The 18562-nt window shown below is 35.1% G+C and overlaps 1 protein-coding gene across 1 annotated transcript in view; it reads right to left on the reverse strand.

Annotated features, from left to right (window-relative positions):
• Positions 1-18562, reverse strand: part of IPO8 (importin 8) — a 70118-nt gene that overhangs the window by 5277 nt on the left and 46279 nt on the right. Inside the window, exons 21-23 of the mRNA XM_082666104.1 lie at positions 9549-9769; positions 7032-7237; positions 390-593 (exon numbers count right to left, since the gene is read on the reverse strand). Of these exons, the coding sequence (XP_082522230.1) occupies positions 390-593; positions 7032-7237; positions 9549-9769 (631 nt within the window). The remainder of the gene's footprint in view (positions 1-389; positions 594-7031; positions 7238-9548; positions 9770-18562) is intronic.

Raw genomic sequence — 18562 nt, forward strand, 5'->3', positions numbered from 1 at the left:
GGCGGACTCCCAACCACTGCGCCACCAGGGAAGCCCCAATATGGCCACAATTTTTAAGCAACATATGTGAGATACTTCATTCTGCAAAAATCCTTATCCATTCATATCTAGAGGATGAACAATATATGCAGATACTCTTGCCTGTAATTACTTTTGTGAGGATACCCTGCAGCCTCACCCTGCCACTTTACAACGATTAAGGTTGCTGGGATTGGGTGATGGATGTTATACTATTTGCTCTCATGTTGTGTATGTTTGGGGATTTCTATAATTAAAAATAAATTAAAAATTTAAAGGGAATCTAAACCAATTTGGGGCAAGATCCCAAAACAACTTCTAATAGATGGAAATGAAAAACATATCTGAAGATTCAGGGAGTAACAACATACTCAGCAGGGCTTGTGTAAAAAATTGATATTCATCCACACTATTGTCAAGGTCCAGTGGAGTGCTGAATCCCTCAAGGGCAGTTTCTTCCAATACTTCTTCATCCCAGTCATCATCATCTTCCTCCTCATCTTCACCTCTTCCATTATTTGACTGCATTGCTTGAGCAGTTACATTCGTCTCCTCTTCATCACTTGAAATCTCTTCTGTGAATCCATTATTTATTTAAAAGGAATCAAACACATAAGGACAAAATATAAATTCCAGAAAGAAAATAAAAATAATAAATGACATTCCAGAAATGGAAAAATGACCAAATAATTTTATGTAAAATTATAAAAATAAACCTTATCTTTACTGTAGTTGCTAAACTGAAAATGACTTTATCCTCCTCACTCAAAACAATTTCTATCTCTAAAGATGAACATTATTACTGTTTCACTATGGCTGCTCCACATCCATTAATATATACTATTTAGCCACAGATTCCCAAATTAACTTTTTTGTCAAAAAAGACATAAAATGATTATGTATTCAGTGCATGTGTTTTAAATAACAATGACCTACCACTGAGAATTTGAGTCTCTTAGCAATTAACTAAGTTGATTATGAACTGCTCGGAAATGCTCAAATAAAGAGGTCATTTCTGCTAATAGAAACAGAAAAATATAGAAATACAGAGGAAAAATAATTAGCTATATGTGGGTTAAAAAAATTGAAAGCTGAATTGTATATCCCCATAGATTCAGTTTCTATTTTCAGGGCTGGTCTGTTCCAAGCAGTTAGTCCAGTATTATAAATAACCGGAAGACAGTAAATGCAGAACGAAATCAACCTAAGAGGAGAAACCTGGAGTAAACCCAAAACAGGCAATATTAATCTAAACCTAGTTCTATAAAACGCACCATACTGAAGCACCTGGATTCAACTGCAAGGTAGTTTTAGGGATAATGCAAGAAACCATAGTTTTGACCACATATATGGAAAAAATATATATATATACATATACATATATATATATATATTATATGTAGAATAACAAAGACAGCAAGAGAAACCTTCACTGGTTAATCATTCTACACCTCAGTAGGAAATTCAACAAGAAAGTCTGGGAAATTACTAGAAAATTTCCCTCAAGTCATAATAATTATAACCCATTAGAGAGCAAAGCGAGAAATTATAAAGAATGCAACATACTGAAAAAAATTCTGTGATTGTTTGCATATATTTAGCAAAATAAACAATTACAAGAGACTCACTTCAGAGCTAAAGACACACACAGACTGAAAGTGAGGGGATGGAAAAATATATTTCATGCAATGGAAACAACAAGAAAGAAGGGGTAGCAATATGCATATCAGATAAAGTAGACTTTAAAACAAAGGCTATAACAAAAGACAAAAAAGGGTATTATATAATGATAAAAGGATCGATACAAGAAGAGAATATAACATTTGCATCTAAATATATAAAACAAATATTAACAGACATAAAGGGAGAAATTGACAATAATACAATAATAGGAGGAAACTTTAACCCACTTACATCACTGGACAGAAAAATCACATGGACCATCCAGACAGAAAAATCAATAAGGAAAGAGTAGTCTTAAATAACACATCAGACCAGTTGGACTTAACAGGTATCTACAGGACATTACATCCCAAAATGGCAGAATACACATTCTTTCATGAATGTGTATTCCATGTGAACATGGAACATTCTTCCATGTGAACATGGAACATTCTCCAGGAGACAACACATGCTAGGCCACAAAACAAGTCTCAACAAATTTAAGGGGAAAGAAATTATATTAAGCATTTTTTCCGACCACAGCAGTATGAAACTAGAAATCAATTACAGGTAGAAAAATGGGAAAAACATAAACATATGGAGACTAAACAACATGCTACTAAAACACCAATGGATGAATGAAGAAATTAAAGAGGAAATCAGAAAATACCTTGAGACAAATGAAAATAAAAACAGAACTTTCTGAAATCTACAGGACACAGCAAAAGCAGTTCTAATAGGGAAGTTTATAGCAATTCAGGCCTACCTCAAGAAACAAGAGAATCAAAAAACAAACAACCCAGTCTGAAAATGGGCAGAAGACCTAAATAGACATTCCTCCAAAAAAGATATACAGATTGCCAACAAACACATGAAAGAATGTTCAACATAAATAATCATTAGAGAAATGCAAATCAAAACTACAATGAGGTATCTCACACCGGTCAGAAAGGCCATCATCAAAAAATCTACAAACAATAAATGCTAGAGAGGGTGTGGAGAAAAGGGATCGCTCTTGCACTGTTGGTGGGAATGTAAATTAATACAGCCACTGTGGAGAACAGTATGAAAGTTGCTTAAAAAACTACAAATAGAACTACCATATGACCCAGCAATCCCACTACTGGGCATATACCCTGAGAAAACCATAATTCAAAAAGAGTCATGTACCAAAATGTTCATTGCAGCTCTATTTACAATAGCCAGGCCATGGAAGCAACCTAAGTGTCCATCATTGGATGAATGGATAAAGAAGATGTGGCACATATATACAGTGGAATATTACTCAGCCATAAAAGGGAACAAAACTGAGTTATCTGTAATGAGGTGGATGCACCTAGAGACTGTCATTCAGCGTGAAGTAAGTCAGAAAGAGAAAAACAAATACCATATGCTAACACACATATATATGGAATCTAAAAAAAAAAAAAAATGGTCATGAAGAACCTAGGGGCAAGACGGGAATAAAGATGCAGACCTACTAGAGAACGGACTTGAGGATACAGGGAGGGGGAAGGGTAAGCTGGGACAAAGTGAGAGAGTGGCATGGACATATATACAATACCAAACATAAAATAGCTAGTGGGAAGCAGTCGCATAGCACAGGGAGATCAGCTCGGTGCTTTGTGACCACGTAGAAGGGTGAGATAGGGAGGCTGGGAGGGAGGGAGATGCAAGAGGGAAGAGATATGGGGACATATATATATGTATAACTAATTAACTTCGTTATAAAGCAGAAACTAACACACCATTGTTAAGCAATTATACTCCAATAAAGATGTTTAAAAAAAAATGCAAAAAAAGGGCTTCCCTGGTGGTGCAGTGGTTGAGAGTCTGCCTGCTGATGCAGGGGACACGGGTTCGTGCCCCAGTCTGGGAAGATCCCACATGCTGTGGAGCGGCTGGGCCCATGGGCCATGGCCGCTGAGCCTGCGTGTCCAGAGCCTGTGCTCTGCAGCAGGAGAGGCTGCAGCAGTGAGAGGCCTGCGTACCGCCAATAAATAAATAAATAAATAAATAAATAAATAAATAAATAAATAAATAAATAAAACAAGAAATGAAAGAGGAGAAATTACAACTGATATCACAGAGATACCAAAAAATCATAAGTGAATACTAAAAATATTTATATGCCAACAAATTAGACATCCTAGAAGGAATGGAAACATTTTTAGAAACATACAATCTTCCAAGACCCAATCAGGAAGATATAGACAATCTGAATAAAGAGATCACTAGCAGTGAAACTGAATTCATAATAAAAAGACTCCCAGCAAACAAAAGTCCAGGACTGGACAGTTTAACATGAGAACTCTATGAAATGTATAAAGAAAAGCTAATACCTATTCTTCTCAAACTATTCCAAAAAACTGAAGAGAACACGCCCAAGGTCATCCTATGAGGCCACCAAAAGCAGACAAAGACACTACAAAAAAAGAAAGTTACAGGCCAATATCTCTGATGAATATAGATGCAAAAATCCTGAACAGAATATTAGCAAACCAAACTCAACAATTTATAGAAACGGATGGTACACCACGATCCAGTGAGATTTATTCCAGGGATGCAAAGATGATTCAATATTCACAAATCAATGTGATACACCACATTAAAAAAAAAAAAGAAAGGATAAAAATCACATGATCATCACAAGAGCTACAGAAAAAGCAGTTGACCAAATTCAACATCCATTCATGACAAAAACTCTCATAGAAGTGGGTATAGAGGGAACATATCTCAACATAATAAGGGCCATTTATGACAAACCTACAGCTAACATCATACGCAACAGTGAAAGCTAAAAGATTTTCCTCTAAAGATAAGGATACGCACTCTCGCCACTTCTATTTAACATACTATTGGAAATTCCAGCCACAGCCATCAGACAAGAAAAAGAAATCAAAGGCATCCAAGTTGGAAGGGAAGTAAAACTGTCACTATTTTCAGATGACAAAATACTATATACAGAAAACCCTAAAGTCTCCAATGAAAAGCTTTTAGAACTAATAAATGAATTCAGTAAAGTTGCAGAAAGAGAAAGCAAGAAAACAATCCTGTTTAAAATTGCATCAAAAAGAATTAAAAACCTAGGAATAAACTTAACCAAGGAGGTGAAAGACCTCTACTCTGAAAATTATAAAACAATGATGAAAGAAACGAAAGATGATACAAAGATATCCCATGTTCATGGATTGGAAGAATATCACTAAAAAAATCCATACTACCCAAAGCAATCCATAGATTTAATGCCTATCAAAATACCCATGATATCTTTCACAGAACTAGAACAAATTCTTCCTAAAATTTATATGGAACCAAAAAAGACCCTGAATTGCCAAAGCAATCTTGACAAAAGAGAACAGAGCTGGAGGTATCATGCTCCTTGATTTCAGACTATGCTACAAAGCTACAGTAATCAAAACAGTATAGTACTGGCACAAAAACAGACACACAGATCAATGGAACAGAATAGACAGCCCAGAAATAAACTCCTGCGTTTAGGGTTGATTCATCTATGACAAAGGAGGCAAGAATATACAATGGGGAATATCAGTTTCTTCAATAATAAGTGGTGCTGGGAAAACTGGACAGCTACATGCAAAAGAATGAGATTAGAACATTTTCTCATGCCATGTACAAAAATAAACTCAAAATGGATTAAAGACCTAAATGTATAACCAGAAACCATAAAACTCCTAGAAGAAAAGCAGAACACTCTTTTTTTTTTTTTTTTTTTTTTTTTTTGCGATATGCGGGCCTCTCACTGTTGTGGCCTCTCCCGTTGCAGAGCACAGGCTCCGGACGTGCAAGCTCAGTGGCCATGGCTCATGGGCCCAGCCACTCTGCGGCATGTGGGATCTTCCCAGACCAGGGCACAAACCCGTGTCCCCTGCATTGGCAGGCAGACTCTCAACCACTGCACCATCAGGGAAGCCCCAGAACACACTTTGACATAAATTGTAGCAGTATTTTGGGGGGGTCTCCTAAGGCAAAGGACACTAAAGCAAAAATAAACAAATGGGACCTAATTAAATTTAAACGCTTTTGCACAGCAAAGGAAACCATCAACAAAATGAAAAGACAACCTATAAATGGAAGAAAATATTTGCAAATGATATGCTACAATAAGGGGTTAATATCCAAAATATATAAACAGCTCATACAACTCAATGTCAAAAAACTAAATGACCCAATTAAAAAATGGGCAGAAGACCTGAATAGTCATTTTTCCAAAGAAGACATACAGGTGGCCAACAGGCACATGAAAGACGTTCAACATTGCTGATCATTAGAGATATGCAAATCAAAACCACAATGAGATATCATCTCACCCCTCTTAGTAAGAATGGCCATCAACAAATAACAAATGTTGGCAAGAATATGGAGAAAAGGGAACCCTTGCACACTGTTGGTAGGGATGTAAATTGGTGCAGCCACTACGGAAAACGACATGAAGATTTCTCAAAAAACTAGAAGTATGATCCAGCAATTTCACTGCTAGATATATATTCAAAGAAAACAAAAACACTAATTCAAAATGATACACACATGCCAAAGTTCACAGCAGCACTATTTACAAAAACCAAGATAAGGAAGCAACCCAAATATCCATCAACAAATGAATGGATAATGAAGATGTGGTGAGATATGTGATGGAATATTACTCAGCCATAAAAAAGAATGAAATCTTGCCATTTGCAACAACATGGATAGACCTGGAGGATATTATGCTTAATGAAGTACGTCAGAGAAAGACAAATACTGTATGTCACACTTATATGTGGAATATAAGAAATAAAAGAAACAAATGAATATAACAAAACAGAAACAGACTCACAGATACGGAGAAAAAACTAGTAGTTACCATTGGGGAGAGGGAAGTGGGAGGGGTAAAACAGTAGAATATTAAGAGGTACAAACTACTAAGTATAAAATAAATAAGCACAAGGATATATTGTACAGCACACAGAATACAGCCAACATTTTATAATAACTTTAAACAGAGTATAATCTATAAAAACAGTGAATCACTATGTATGTTGTACACCTGAAACTAACATAATATTGTAAATCAACTATACTTCAATAATAAATAGATAAATAAAGTTATGAATTGTTTATTCCTAGAATTTTCCATTTAGTATTTTTAGACAAATGAAACGATGAAACCAAAATTGTGGTAAGAAGGGACTACTATAATTAAGTCAAACAAACCCAAAATATTTGTTAAACGTGTTAACAGGCCAAGAAATGTACACCTGTTTAATGTTTCCAAATAGACTAAAACTCAAAGAAAACACATACTCAAATCACAATCAATTCTAGCATTCATTTCAATTAGAACACTTTACCATTTTCTTCCATATCAGCTTTCTCTGCTTTTGAGCGATCTTCCCGGTTTACCAGTTGTTTGGTAGCACAGACCTGCTTTAGGCCAAGGAAAAGGAAAAGAATTGAGGGCACAATCTGTCCCACCACAGCATCTACTCCAGGAGGTCGATTTTGCAGTTCCAAAAGAATACTCAGTCCTATTATACACATCTTCCGGTCATGATGCCTACAAATTATAAAGGCGAAAAAAAATGTGCACATGAGAAATGAGAACAAATTCCAAAGAAATTACAAAAAGAAATGTCCAAGGTGTATTCTAAGGTTCATTCACTGGAGTTACACAGAGGTATCTCCATTTTGTACTATATGAAATCCTATGTAAATCAACTTTTGTAAACCAATTATCATCATCAAAGAGCTATGGGAGTCTGCAATTAATATGGGGAATCTTGTGTAATATCAATTTATGATAATACAAATGCTGTATCTGGGCCTTAGCGTAACAACTTTTATTTATTAAATAAAACAAATAAATTATTTATTAACAACTTTTTATTTATTAAACAAGAATACCTGTATACGATAGCATAAAATTCCTATCCAATGGAAAAAATGAGAAGTCCCTTAGACTTTGTCTTCATTGGATTGGTCTACAAGGTATCTTGGCACTGTATACTAACCCAGGTGCCAAAAGTTCCTCCACAAACTCAGCATCTAGTAAGCTGAATGTAATAGCTATAAGTAAATCATTAAATGTCCTGTTCTGTAAAACAGGATAAGGAAAATTTAATTCTGAAGGAAAAATGTTTGACCAATATACATTACACACATTTTTGTATGAATGTTTCTTCTAAATTGTTTAAAACTAAAAATACTAAGAATTAAAAGATTTTCTATATAACACTTAAAATTGCAGGCATGAACAAAAAATTCACTGGCAGGGATTCAAAATGAGAGTAATATCCAATGACAAATATATTACTAGCTTCTATTATTCTTCACTATTTCCATTGCTTGACTGATTCAAGTTACTAATGTCAAAGTATAGTATACTGTAACAGGGACTGTGCTTGACCTGGTGACTTTCTCATCCATGTAGCCTCTAACTAGCAGTGCACACCAGGTGTCAAATGGATCATAGTACAGGAGATGATTATCGAGTGGGGCTCTGAAGAATCCAAGGGAGCACAATTCAAGCATGCCCAATCTATACAATAGCTGAGATGGATTTTCTATTTTGGGAAAATTGCTTATAGATGCTACTAACTATAACTGTGAATGACTAAATCTCTACTCTCTAAATCTTTGTCAGAGATAACTTTAAGCACAATTTCTTTTTAAAGTATGCTCTTCCTTTCAAAGCTTTAGTAAGAAATCTAAATCAGGGACAAATTCCAGTCTCCTACAAGTAGAAAAATTAGAATACACATAGCAACTTATAAATATGCTCCCCCATTCCTTTTCTACCATCCTAATTCAAGCCCCTCCATCATCTCCCCACCACTTGGCAATGTCCTGACTACCCCTGTTGAAATTATTTTCCCCTCAGTAAATTTTTCTAAATGATATCTTACAAAACTTAAAAAGAACACTAGTTATTTCTAATGTTTTGAACAAATTAATCAGCATTTAGCTCAAATTCTAGCACAACAGGGTCACTTACATGTGTTGGGTCACTTGAGGTGGGCCTATAACTACTACTTAGGATCTCACTTTTCCTATGCTGGGAAGCTAGGAGAGTGCTTCACAGAAAGCCAAACTCTCCTACCAGGGTAGGACCAGGACTACAACTAACAATCTTCTGACCTCACATTTGAAAACGGGCTCCATTGAAGTCTTTATATCTTTACCAGACCAGTACTTTCCTTAGAAACATGACTCTATTTAGAATGTTGTTACCCATAGACACTTAGTAGTCATGGAACCCAAGTGGACACTTAATTCTTGTTGCCTAGAGATATAGCAATACACGTAAGTCAAAAACAAGCGGGGAATAGCTATACCTAATTTTCAGAGCCTGCGTTCTTTCCACTAGATTATACTGCTGAAACACATTCTTAATTCTCTAAGAATTTAATATTATGTTAACAATGCACTAAAAATAATTCTTAAAGGGCTTCCCTGGTGGCCCAGTGGTTGGGAATCCACCTGCCAGTGGAGGGGACGTGGGTTCGAGCCCTGGTCCAGGATGATCCCATGTGCCGCGGAGCAGCTGGACCCGTGCGCCACAACTACTGAGCCTGTGCTCTGGAGCCCACGAGCCATGGCTGGTGAGGCCCACGAGCCTGGAGCCCATGTTCTGCAAGGAGAGAGGCCACTGCAACGAGAAGCCCGTGCACTGCCACGAAGAGTAGCCCCCACTTGCGGCAACTAGAGAAAGCCTGTGTGCAGCAGCGAAGCAGCCAAAAATAAATAAAAAATAATAATAATTCTTAAGATATAAAAATTATTTCTTTATATGCTATTATATGTACATATTAAAAAGTCAACTTTCCAAAATAGAAATGTAGTGTAAAATCGAAAAGACACATACATACCCAAGAAAACAATCTGTATCATTCATCCACTGATTTATAAACTGTACAGTTACAGGTCCAGGGTTGTGAGGCAACTGAATTCGTTCTAAAGTATGTAGCAGCAAATCAGGGTTGTAGTACAAGGCAGCAATTGCAACCTGAAGACACATAGTACGAAGCTCACTAGTTTTGACTCCTCGGGTTAATCTCTCCAAAACAAGTTGAACAAAGAGTGGAATGCACTAGAGGAAAAAAGAGAAATCAAGTAACTTTTATAGAAAGCTGAATGTTGGTAAAGTGTTATCAATAAATCAGATACTCTTAATGACAGTGAAACGTTTGCTTGTTTAAATCATTTTTAGAATTATTAAACCTAGAGAGCTTAAATGGCCAAAAAGAGGTCCTACAGTAGTGCCAAAACGTCTCCTTCCATTTTATGTGAAGATTACATTTAGTTGAAGATTGTTCTACAAGAGTCCACACTCAAATGATGGCAATAATCCAAATGTAGACTTAGTCACTTCCATGTTTGAGTTAAAATGACTAGGGTGGAATTTTTCTTTGATAAATCATATTGGAAATACAGTTGACCCTTGAACAACGCAGGTTTGAACTATATGGATCCAGTTAAATGCAGGGTTTTTTCAATAGTGAATACTGCAGTACTACACCATCCACAGTTGGTTGAATCTGCGGATAGGGAGCAAACGTGTATACACAGGGCCAACTGTAAGTTATACGTGGATTTCTGACTGTGCAGAGGGTCAATGCCTCTAACTCCTGCATTGTTCAAGAGTCAAGTGTAAAAAAAAAATGAGACTAAAAATAAGCATGATGTGATCAGAATTTCTCTTGAGAAAAAAAATTCCTAAAAAAGTCATAGGGATGTAATGAACGACATGGTGGCTAAACTTAAGAATACTGTATTGTACATTTGAAAGTTGCTAAGAACGAGTAGACATTAAAAGCTCTCATCACAAGAAAAAAATTTTTTTAACTATGTATGGTGATGGATGTTAACTATACTTATTGTCATGATCATTTCACTGTATATACACATACTGAATCATGTTGTATACCTGAAATTAAGATAATTTTATATGTCAAATATATCTCAATAAAATTTTTGAAAAAGAAAATTCCTGTTGGTACAAGTAAGAGACTGAAGAAAAATAGTGGATTTCATACATTAAAATCCTATGACTCCAATTCCAAAGTGCAATATTGTTTAATTTTATTAGAAATATTTCCTAACAGTTACTTTCAATTAAAAGGGATGGGCTAACTGTGGAAAACAGATGGAGATTTCTCAAAAAAACTAAAAATACTACTACCATATGACCCAGCAATTCCACACTTGGGTATATATCCAAAAAAACAAAAACAAAAACACTAATTCAAAAAGATACATGTACCCCAATGTTCATAGCAGCATTATTTACAATTGCCAAGATATGAAAGCAACCTAAGTGTCCATCAACAGATGAATGGATAAAGATGTGGTTCTCACACCAGTCAGAATGGCCATCATCAAAAAATCTAGAAACAGTAAATGCTGGAGAGGGTGTGGAAAAAAGGGAACACTCTTGCACTGCTGGTGGGAATGTGAATTGGTACAGCCACTATGGAGAACAGTATGGAGGTTCCTTAAAAAACTACAAATAGAACTACCATATGACCCAGCAATCCCACTACTGGGCATATACCCTGAGAAAACCATAATTCAAAAAGAGTCATGTACCAAAATGTTCATTGCAGCTCTATCTACAATAGTCCGGAGATGGAAAAAACCTAAGTGTCCATCATCGGATGAATGGATAAAGATGTGGCACATATATACAATGGAATATTACTCAGCCATAAAAAGAAACGAAATTGAGCTATTTGTAATGAGGTGGATAGACCTAGAGTCTGTCATACAGAGTGAAGTAAGTCAGAAAGAGAAAGAAAAATACCATATGCTAACACATATATATGGAATTTAAGAAAAAAAAAATGTCATGAAGAACCTAGGGGTAAGACAGGAATAAAGACACAGACCTACTAGAGAATGGACTTGAGGATATGGGGAGGGGGAAGGGTAAACTGTGACAAAGCGAGAGAGAGGCATGGACATATATACACTACCAAATGTAAGGTAGATAGCTAGTGGGAAGCAGCCGAATAGCACAGGGAAATCAGCTCGGTGCTTTGTGACTGCCTGGAGGGGTGGGATAGGGAGGGTGTGAGGGAGGGAAACGCAAGAGGGAAGAGATATGGGAACATATGTATATGTATAACTGATTCACTTTGTTATAAAGCAGAAACTAACACACCATTGTAAAGCAATTATACTCCAATAAAGATGTAAAAAAAGAAGATGTGGTATATATACACAATGAAATACTACTCAACTATAATAAAGAATGAAATTTTGCCATTTGCAGCAACATGGATGGACTTGGAGGGCATTATGCTAAGTGAAATCAGTCAGACAGAGAAAGATAAAAACTGTATGATATCACTTACATGTGGAATCTAAAAAATACAACAAACTAGTGAATATCACAAAAAAGAAGTAGACTCACAGATACAGAGAACAAACTAGGGGTTACCAGCGGGGAGAGGGAGGGGGAGGTGCAATATAGGGGTAGAGGAGTAAGAGGTACAAATTATTAGGTATAAAATAAGCTACAAGGATATACTGTACAACATGGGAAATATAACCAATATTTTATAATAACTACAAATGGAGTATAACCTTTAAAAATTGTGAATCACTATATTGCACACCTGTGACTTATACAATATTGTACAGTAACTATAGTTCAATTTTTAAAAAGGGATGGGCTAAAATGATTTGTGTAAAATAAAATTCTGAGGTCTTAATATAAGTTCATTTTTAAATTAAACTTTAAAAATCAAAGTTTCAGGGGAGAATGGGATGAATAGGTGGAATACAGAGGGTTTTTAGGGCAGTGTAGTGAAACTAGTCTGCATGATACTATAATGGTAGATACATGTCATTATACATTTGTCCAAACGTATAAAGTGTGTACACCAAGAGTACACCCTAGTGTAAACTGCAGTCTCTGGGTGATAATGATGTGTCAGTATGTTCATCAGTTATAACCAATGCACCACCCTGGTGGAGATGTTGATAATGGGGAAGGCTATGCATGTGTGGGGTAAGGGGTACAAGAGAAATCTCTATATCTTCTGCTCAATTTCTCTGAGAGTCTATAACTACTCTGAAAAATAAAATCTATTAAAAAATAATCAGAGTTTCATGTAAAAATTTAAGACAAATTCAATATGTTTCCTTTAGTAAGCCAAACTGTAAGTACATTAGTATCAGAAGAATACTAGACTTGTTTAGGATAATATATAATATCAAAACACATGACTACATGTGGAAGTTTTAAGATTGAGATTTTTATAAAGAAATGACTAGTCTGATTAACTCTATTGATTTTGTCTCATATTCTGATATAGAGCATATATAGGACATAGGCTCTATTAAAAATTATTACTACAGTTAAATAATTATTGTGAATCAATGAAGCCAAAAGAAAATGTAAACTAAGTTTGAAAAACTTTTTGATATGTTTTAATAACAAAGCTTCATTTTAACAAATATCTACTATTACATGCAAAGCCATTAAGAATACAAAGAAACTTTGAGGTTTCAAAATTAGTAAAACTAAAATTATCCATTTATATTAAAATAAAGTCAATTATGGGGATTGATTATGCAGAATACCTCCATATACCACTATGGAGTGATCTGCAAGATATATTATTAAGTAAAGAAGGCAAAATGGAAAAAAAATATGTTTAGTATGCTACTGTTTAAGAAGGTGAGGAGAGAACGGATATAACTATTTGCTTTTTGTTTTTAAATGAAAGGATGAACTAAAAACTGGGGGGTGGGGGGAGTGTAGAAATGGGGAAAGAAAGTAATGGTAGAGGGGACAGGAATGGAAGCTAGATTCCCCTGAATATACCTTGTTTTGTAAATTAGACTTTAGACTTTGCATATGTTATATTCACAAAAAATTTAAGCAATCCCTAAAAGTTAAAATAAAATGAAATAAATAATCAAACAAACAGGGATTATGTTAAATTACTTTAAAATTTATGATTTGACTTGTTTGGCTATAAATATCCCTAGCATATGAATATACCCTTGAGATAGAAGGAGCTACTAAAAAATCTTAAACTGTTAATAGTGATCGTATGTTGGTGATAATATATACGTATTAGTGGGGTAAAGTAAGTGAGTAATTATGATGAGAACCAGGATTTTGGGTGTGGGAGATACTGATTAGGATCAATTAGGTTAAGTAAAAATAATGTAGTCCGAAACTGGAAATATCTGTGTCTACTAATGATGGATTAATCTTAAGATAATATAATATGTATTTCCTGGTTCTCTTTTGTGGAAATAAAGACCTACTCAATAGCAAGGAATATCCCTTGTGCAGTCTTGGAATACCATTTCCCAGGGTAGGGCAGGAAATGTACAAGATGAAACTGGAACATCTAATCACACCAGATAGCAGAAAACTTCCAAAGGCTATGAGAATCAGGTCAAAAGCACTCATATGGCAAACTCAAGAGGCTCCCACTGGCCTAAGTTGAAAGAACTTTGTACACCTTAAATATACTGAATATATTTGATGTGTATCAAATAAATTTGAATCTATAAGGTCAAATAATACTAAAAAGCCAAAAAATAAAAACCATAAAAAACTCCTCACTGGTCATCTTTGGAGGATGCTCCAAAGATGGAGCATAAGGAAACAACATATTGTCTCAATCATGACAAATAATGGCAAATACTCAAACTATTCCTCAGAGTAATCTAATAATTGATGAGAAAACATTTCTCTTCATAGAAGTAATTCCACTCATAAATGAAGAAGGAATGACAGAATTAGAATATCATCACCAACAGCACTAAGATCATAAGACTAGAGACAACCATTCTGTCCCTAGTAGAAATACACGCCACCACCTATGAAGTATTCTTGCCAAAAAATCACAATTGAATCCAACCAAATCTCTAGATCTAACTACCAATTTACACTGTCACAACAGTTAATAGATGTTCCTTGGGTTTGGAAAACAAAAAGATTCCACTGTTAATTAATTTGGAAAACACAGAATACTAACCACTCCCTTAGGCACATTTCCAGATAAAGGCACTAAGAATTCAAGCAATAATGAAATGAATTTTGTTTTATCCAGTTTTCCCCAGACCATTGAATACACTTTTTTATGAACACCTACTGACACCATTAGATGGTCACCATTTGAGTAATATCACTCTATTCCCATCTCCTGGTATCTACACTTTCTGTTTCTGTGAAAAAGATCATCTATTTTCCAAGGTAAACCTGTGCTCACAGGCTTCTCCCTGTCCTCATCTTATGTCTTATTTTTTCTGGTGTTTTCTATGCAATGTCTGCAATGACTCCCACTATGAATCTTGTTCTAATCTTCCACTCCCAATGCTACTTGCCTAGAACAGAACTAATACCTTCAGACCTCAACCTCACTGAAGATGAAATAAAGAAATTCTCAGAAAAAAAAAAACAAAAAAAAAAAAGCAGAACTCATTGCTAGCAGACCTACCTACAAGAAATACTAAAGGAAGTTCTTCGGGCTGAAAGCAAGTGACCCAGAGGGTAATTCAAAGACAAAGAAAGACACACACACACACACACACTCCAGTAAAGGTAATTATGTAATTATAAAAAATAGTAAAAATAGTATTTCTTTCACTTTCTTAACTGTTTTAAAAAACAATTACATAAAATAACATGTTATAATTGTACTGTTGAAACTATAAAATGTAATATATTCAACATTAACAATACAAAGGATGTAGAAGCAAGATTCTACTGGAATAAGGAAATGACACCAGATGGTAACTTCAACCCACAGCAAACAAATAAAGAGAACTGAGAAATGGTAAATAAGAAGGCTAATATAACAAGTATATACCTGTAGATATATACTTGGTTGCCTTTTTTCTTAGCTTCTTTGAAATAAAATTACAAATAGAAATAATTACAAACAGTGTATTGTTGGATTTATAACATATATAGATGCAATATATATGACAGCAGTAGTACAAAAAGGGGAAAGAGGGAATAGAGCTATATAAGAGTAATGCATCTATATCTCACTAAAAATTAGGTTAATCTCAATCTGAAGTATATTGTGATAAGGTAAGGTATATATGGTAAGCCCTAGAGCAACCACTAAGAAAAATGTTTAAAATAGTGGGAAAAAAATTAAAAGAATTAAAATGTGACATTAGAAAATATGTACTTAATTCAAAAGAAAGCAGTAAAGAAAGAATAGGGGAACAACAACAAAACATGAGACATATAAATAAAAAATAAAATGACAGATTGAATCTATGTGTAAAAGTAACAACAGTAAATATGAATGGGTCAATTCAAAGATACAAATAGGTTGAAAGTAAAAGAATGGAAAAAGATGTATCATGCAAACAGCAACCATAAGAAAGCTGAAATGGATATACTAATATTAGACAAAAACAACATCAAAACAAACAAAAAGTGTTACTAGAGATAAAGAGAGACAATTTTAATGATAAAAGGGTCAATTCATCAGGAAGATAAAACCATTATAAACATATATACACATAACAGAGCCCTAAAATACATGAAACAACAACTGACAGAAATAAAGGGAGAACTAGATAATTCAATAACATTTGGAGAATTTAATACTTCACTTTTGATAATGAATAGAACAAATAGGTAGAAGATCAGCAAAAAATAAAAGACTTAATCAACATTATAAACCAACTAGATCTAACAAACATCTACAGAACACTCAGCCCAATAACAGCAAAGTACATATTATTCTCAAGTGCACATGGAACAATCTCCAGGACAGACTATATGCAGGGCCATAAAATAAGCCTCAATAAATTTAAAAGGAATGAAATCACATAAAGTATGTTCTCCAATTACAATGGAGTAAAATTAGAAATCATTAACAGAAAGAATTCTGGTAAATTCACAAACATATGGAAATTAAACAACACACTCCTAAATAACCAGTGGGTCCAGAATAAAGCACAAGGGAAATAAGGACATATTTTGAGATGAATGAATATGAACACATGCCAAAACTTATGAATGTAGCTAAAGCAGTGGTTAGAGGGAAATTTATAGCTATCAATCTCTATATTAAAAAAGAAGAAATGTCTCAATCTAATAACCTAAACTTCCACCTCAAGACTCTGGAAAAAGAAGAGCAAGCTAAACTCAAAGCAAGTAGAAGGGAATAAATTATGAGGATTAGAGCAAAAACTAATGAAATAGCAAACAAAAAAACAGACAACAAAATCATAAATTGGTTCCTTGAAAAGATGAACAAAATTGACAAACCTCTACCTCAACTAACAAAAGGGGGAAATAAGAGAGCGAGAGAAAGAGAAGATAATAATTACTAAAATCAGGAACAAAACGGGGTCATTATTACCAACCTACAAAAACAAAAAGAAATATAATGAAATATTATGAATTGCATGCCAACTAATTAGTTAATTTACATGAAATGGACAACTTCCTAGAAAGATGCAAACTCCTACATTAACTCAAAAAGAAACAGAGGGCTTGGGCTTCCCTGGTGGCGCAGTGGTTGAGAGTCCGCCTGCCAATGCAGGGGATGCGGGCTCGTGCCCCGGTCCGGTAAGATCCCACATGCCGCAGAGCGGCAAGGCCCATGAGCCATGGCCGCTGAGCCAGCGTGTCCGGAGCCTGTGCTCCACAACGGGAGAGGCCACAACAGTGAGAGGCCCGCGTAACCGCTAAAAAAAAAAAAGAAATAGAGGGCTTCCCTGGTGGCACAGTGGTTGAGAGTCCACCTGCCGACGCAGGGCACATGGGTTCGTGCCCCGGTCTGGGAAGATCCCACATGCCGCGGAGCGGCTAGGCCCGTGAGCCATGGCCGCTGAGCCTGCGTGTCCGGAGCCTGTGCTCCGCAACGGGAGAGGCCACAACAGTGAGAGGCCCACGTACCACAAAAAAAGAAAAAAAAAAAAAGAAATACAAGTAGACCTATAACAAATAATGAGATTGAATTGGTAATTTTAAAACTACCCACAAAAAAAGCTCAGGCAAAGATGGCTTCACTGCTAAATTCTAACATTTAAAAAACACCAACCTTCAGAAACTCTTCCAAAAATAGAAGAGGAGGGAGCACTTCCCAACTCATTCCCAACAAGGCCAGCATAACTCTGATTCCAAAGCCAGACAAAGATACCACAAGAAAAAAAAAATTACAGATCAATATCTCTTATAAATACAGGTACAAAAATAGTTTTAAAAAAATACCACCTAACTGAATCTAGAAATATATAAAAAGGATCATACTCCATGATCAAGAAGGATTTACACCAGGAATTCAAGGTTGATTTAACATCTGAAAATCAATTAAAGCAAAACACCGTATCAACAGAATAAAGGACAAAACCCACATGATCATCTCAATAGATGCAGAAAAAGCATTTGATAAAATTCAACACGACTTCATGATCAAAAGACTCAACAGACCACGAATAAACAGGAACACACTCAATCTGATAAAAGACATCTATGAAAAACCTACAGCTTACATCAGACTTAATAGTGAAAGGAATACTTCGCCCCCTAAGATCAGGAACAAGACAAAATGTCTCCTCTTGCCACATCCATTCAACATTGCACTGAAGGTTCTAGCCAAGGCAGTTAGGCAAGAAAAATAAAATAAAAAGCACCCAAGTTGGAAAGGTAAAACTCTATCTGCAGATGAGATGACCTTGTGTACAGAAAATCCTAAGAAATTCTCTGAAACTCTATTAAAACTAATAAAGCAATTCGGCAAGGTTGCAAGAAACAACATAAATACAGAAAAAGTGTATTTCTAAACACAGGCAATAAACAACTTGAAAATAAAATTAAGAAAACAATACCATTTATAATAGCATTAAAAAGGATGAAATATTTTATGAAGATTTTAATGAAAGA

Source organism: Grampus griseus (assembly GCF_964374135.1).
Source record: "Grampus griseus genome assembly, chromosome: 11".
Lineage (NCBI taxonomy): Eukaryota > Metazoa > Chordata > Mammalia > Artiodactyla > Delphinidae > Grampus > Grampus griseus.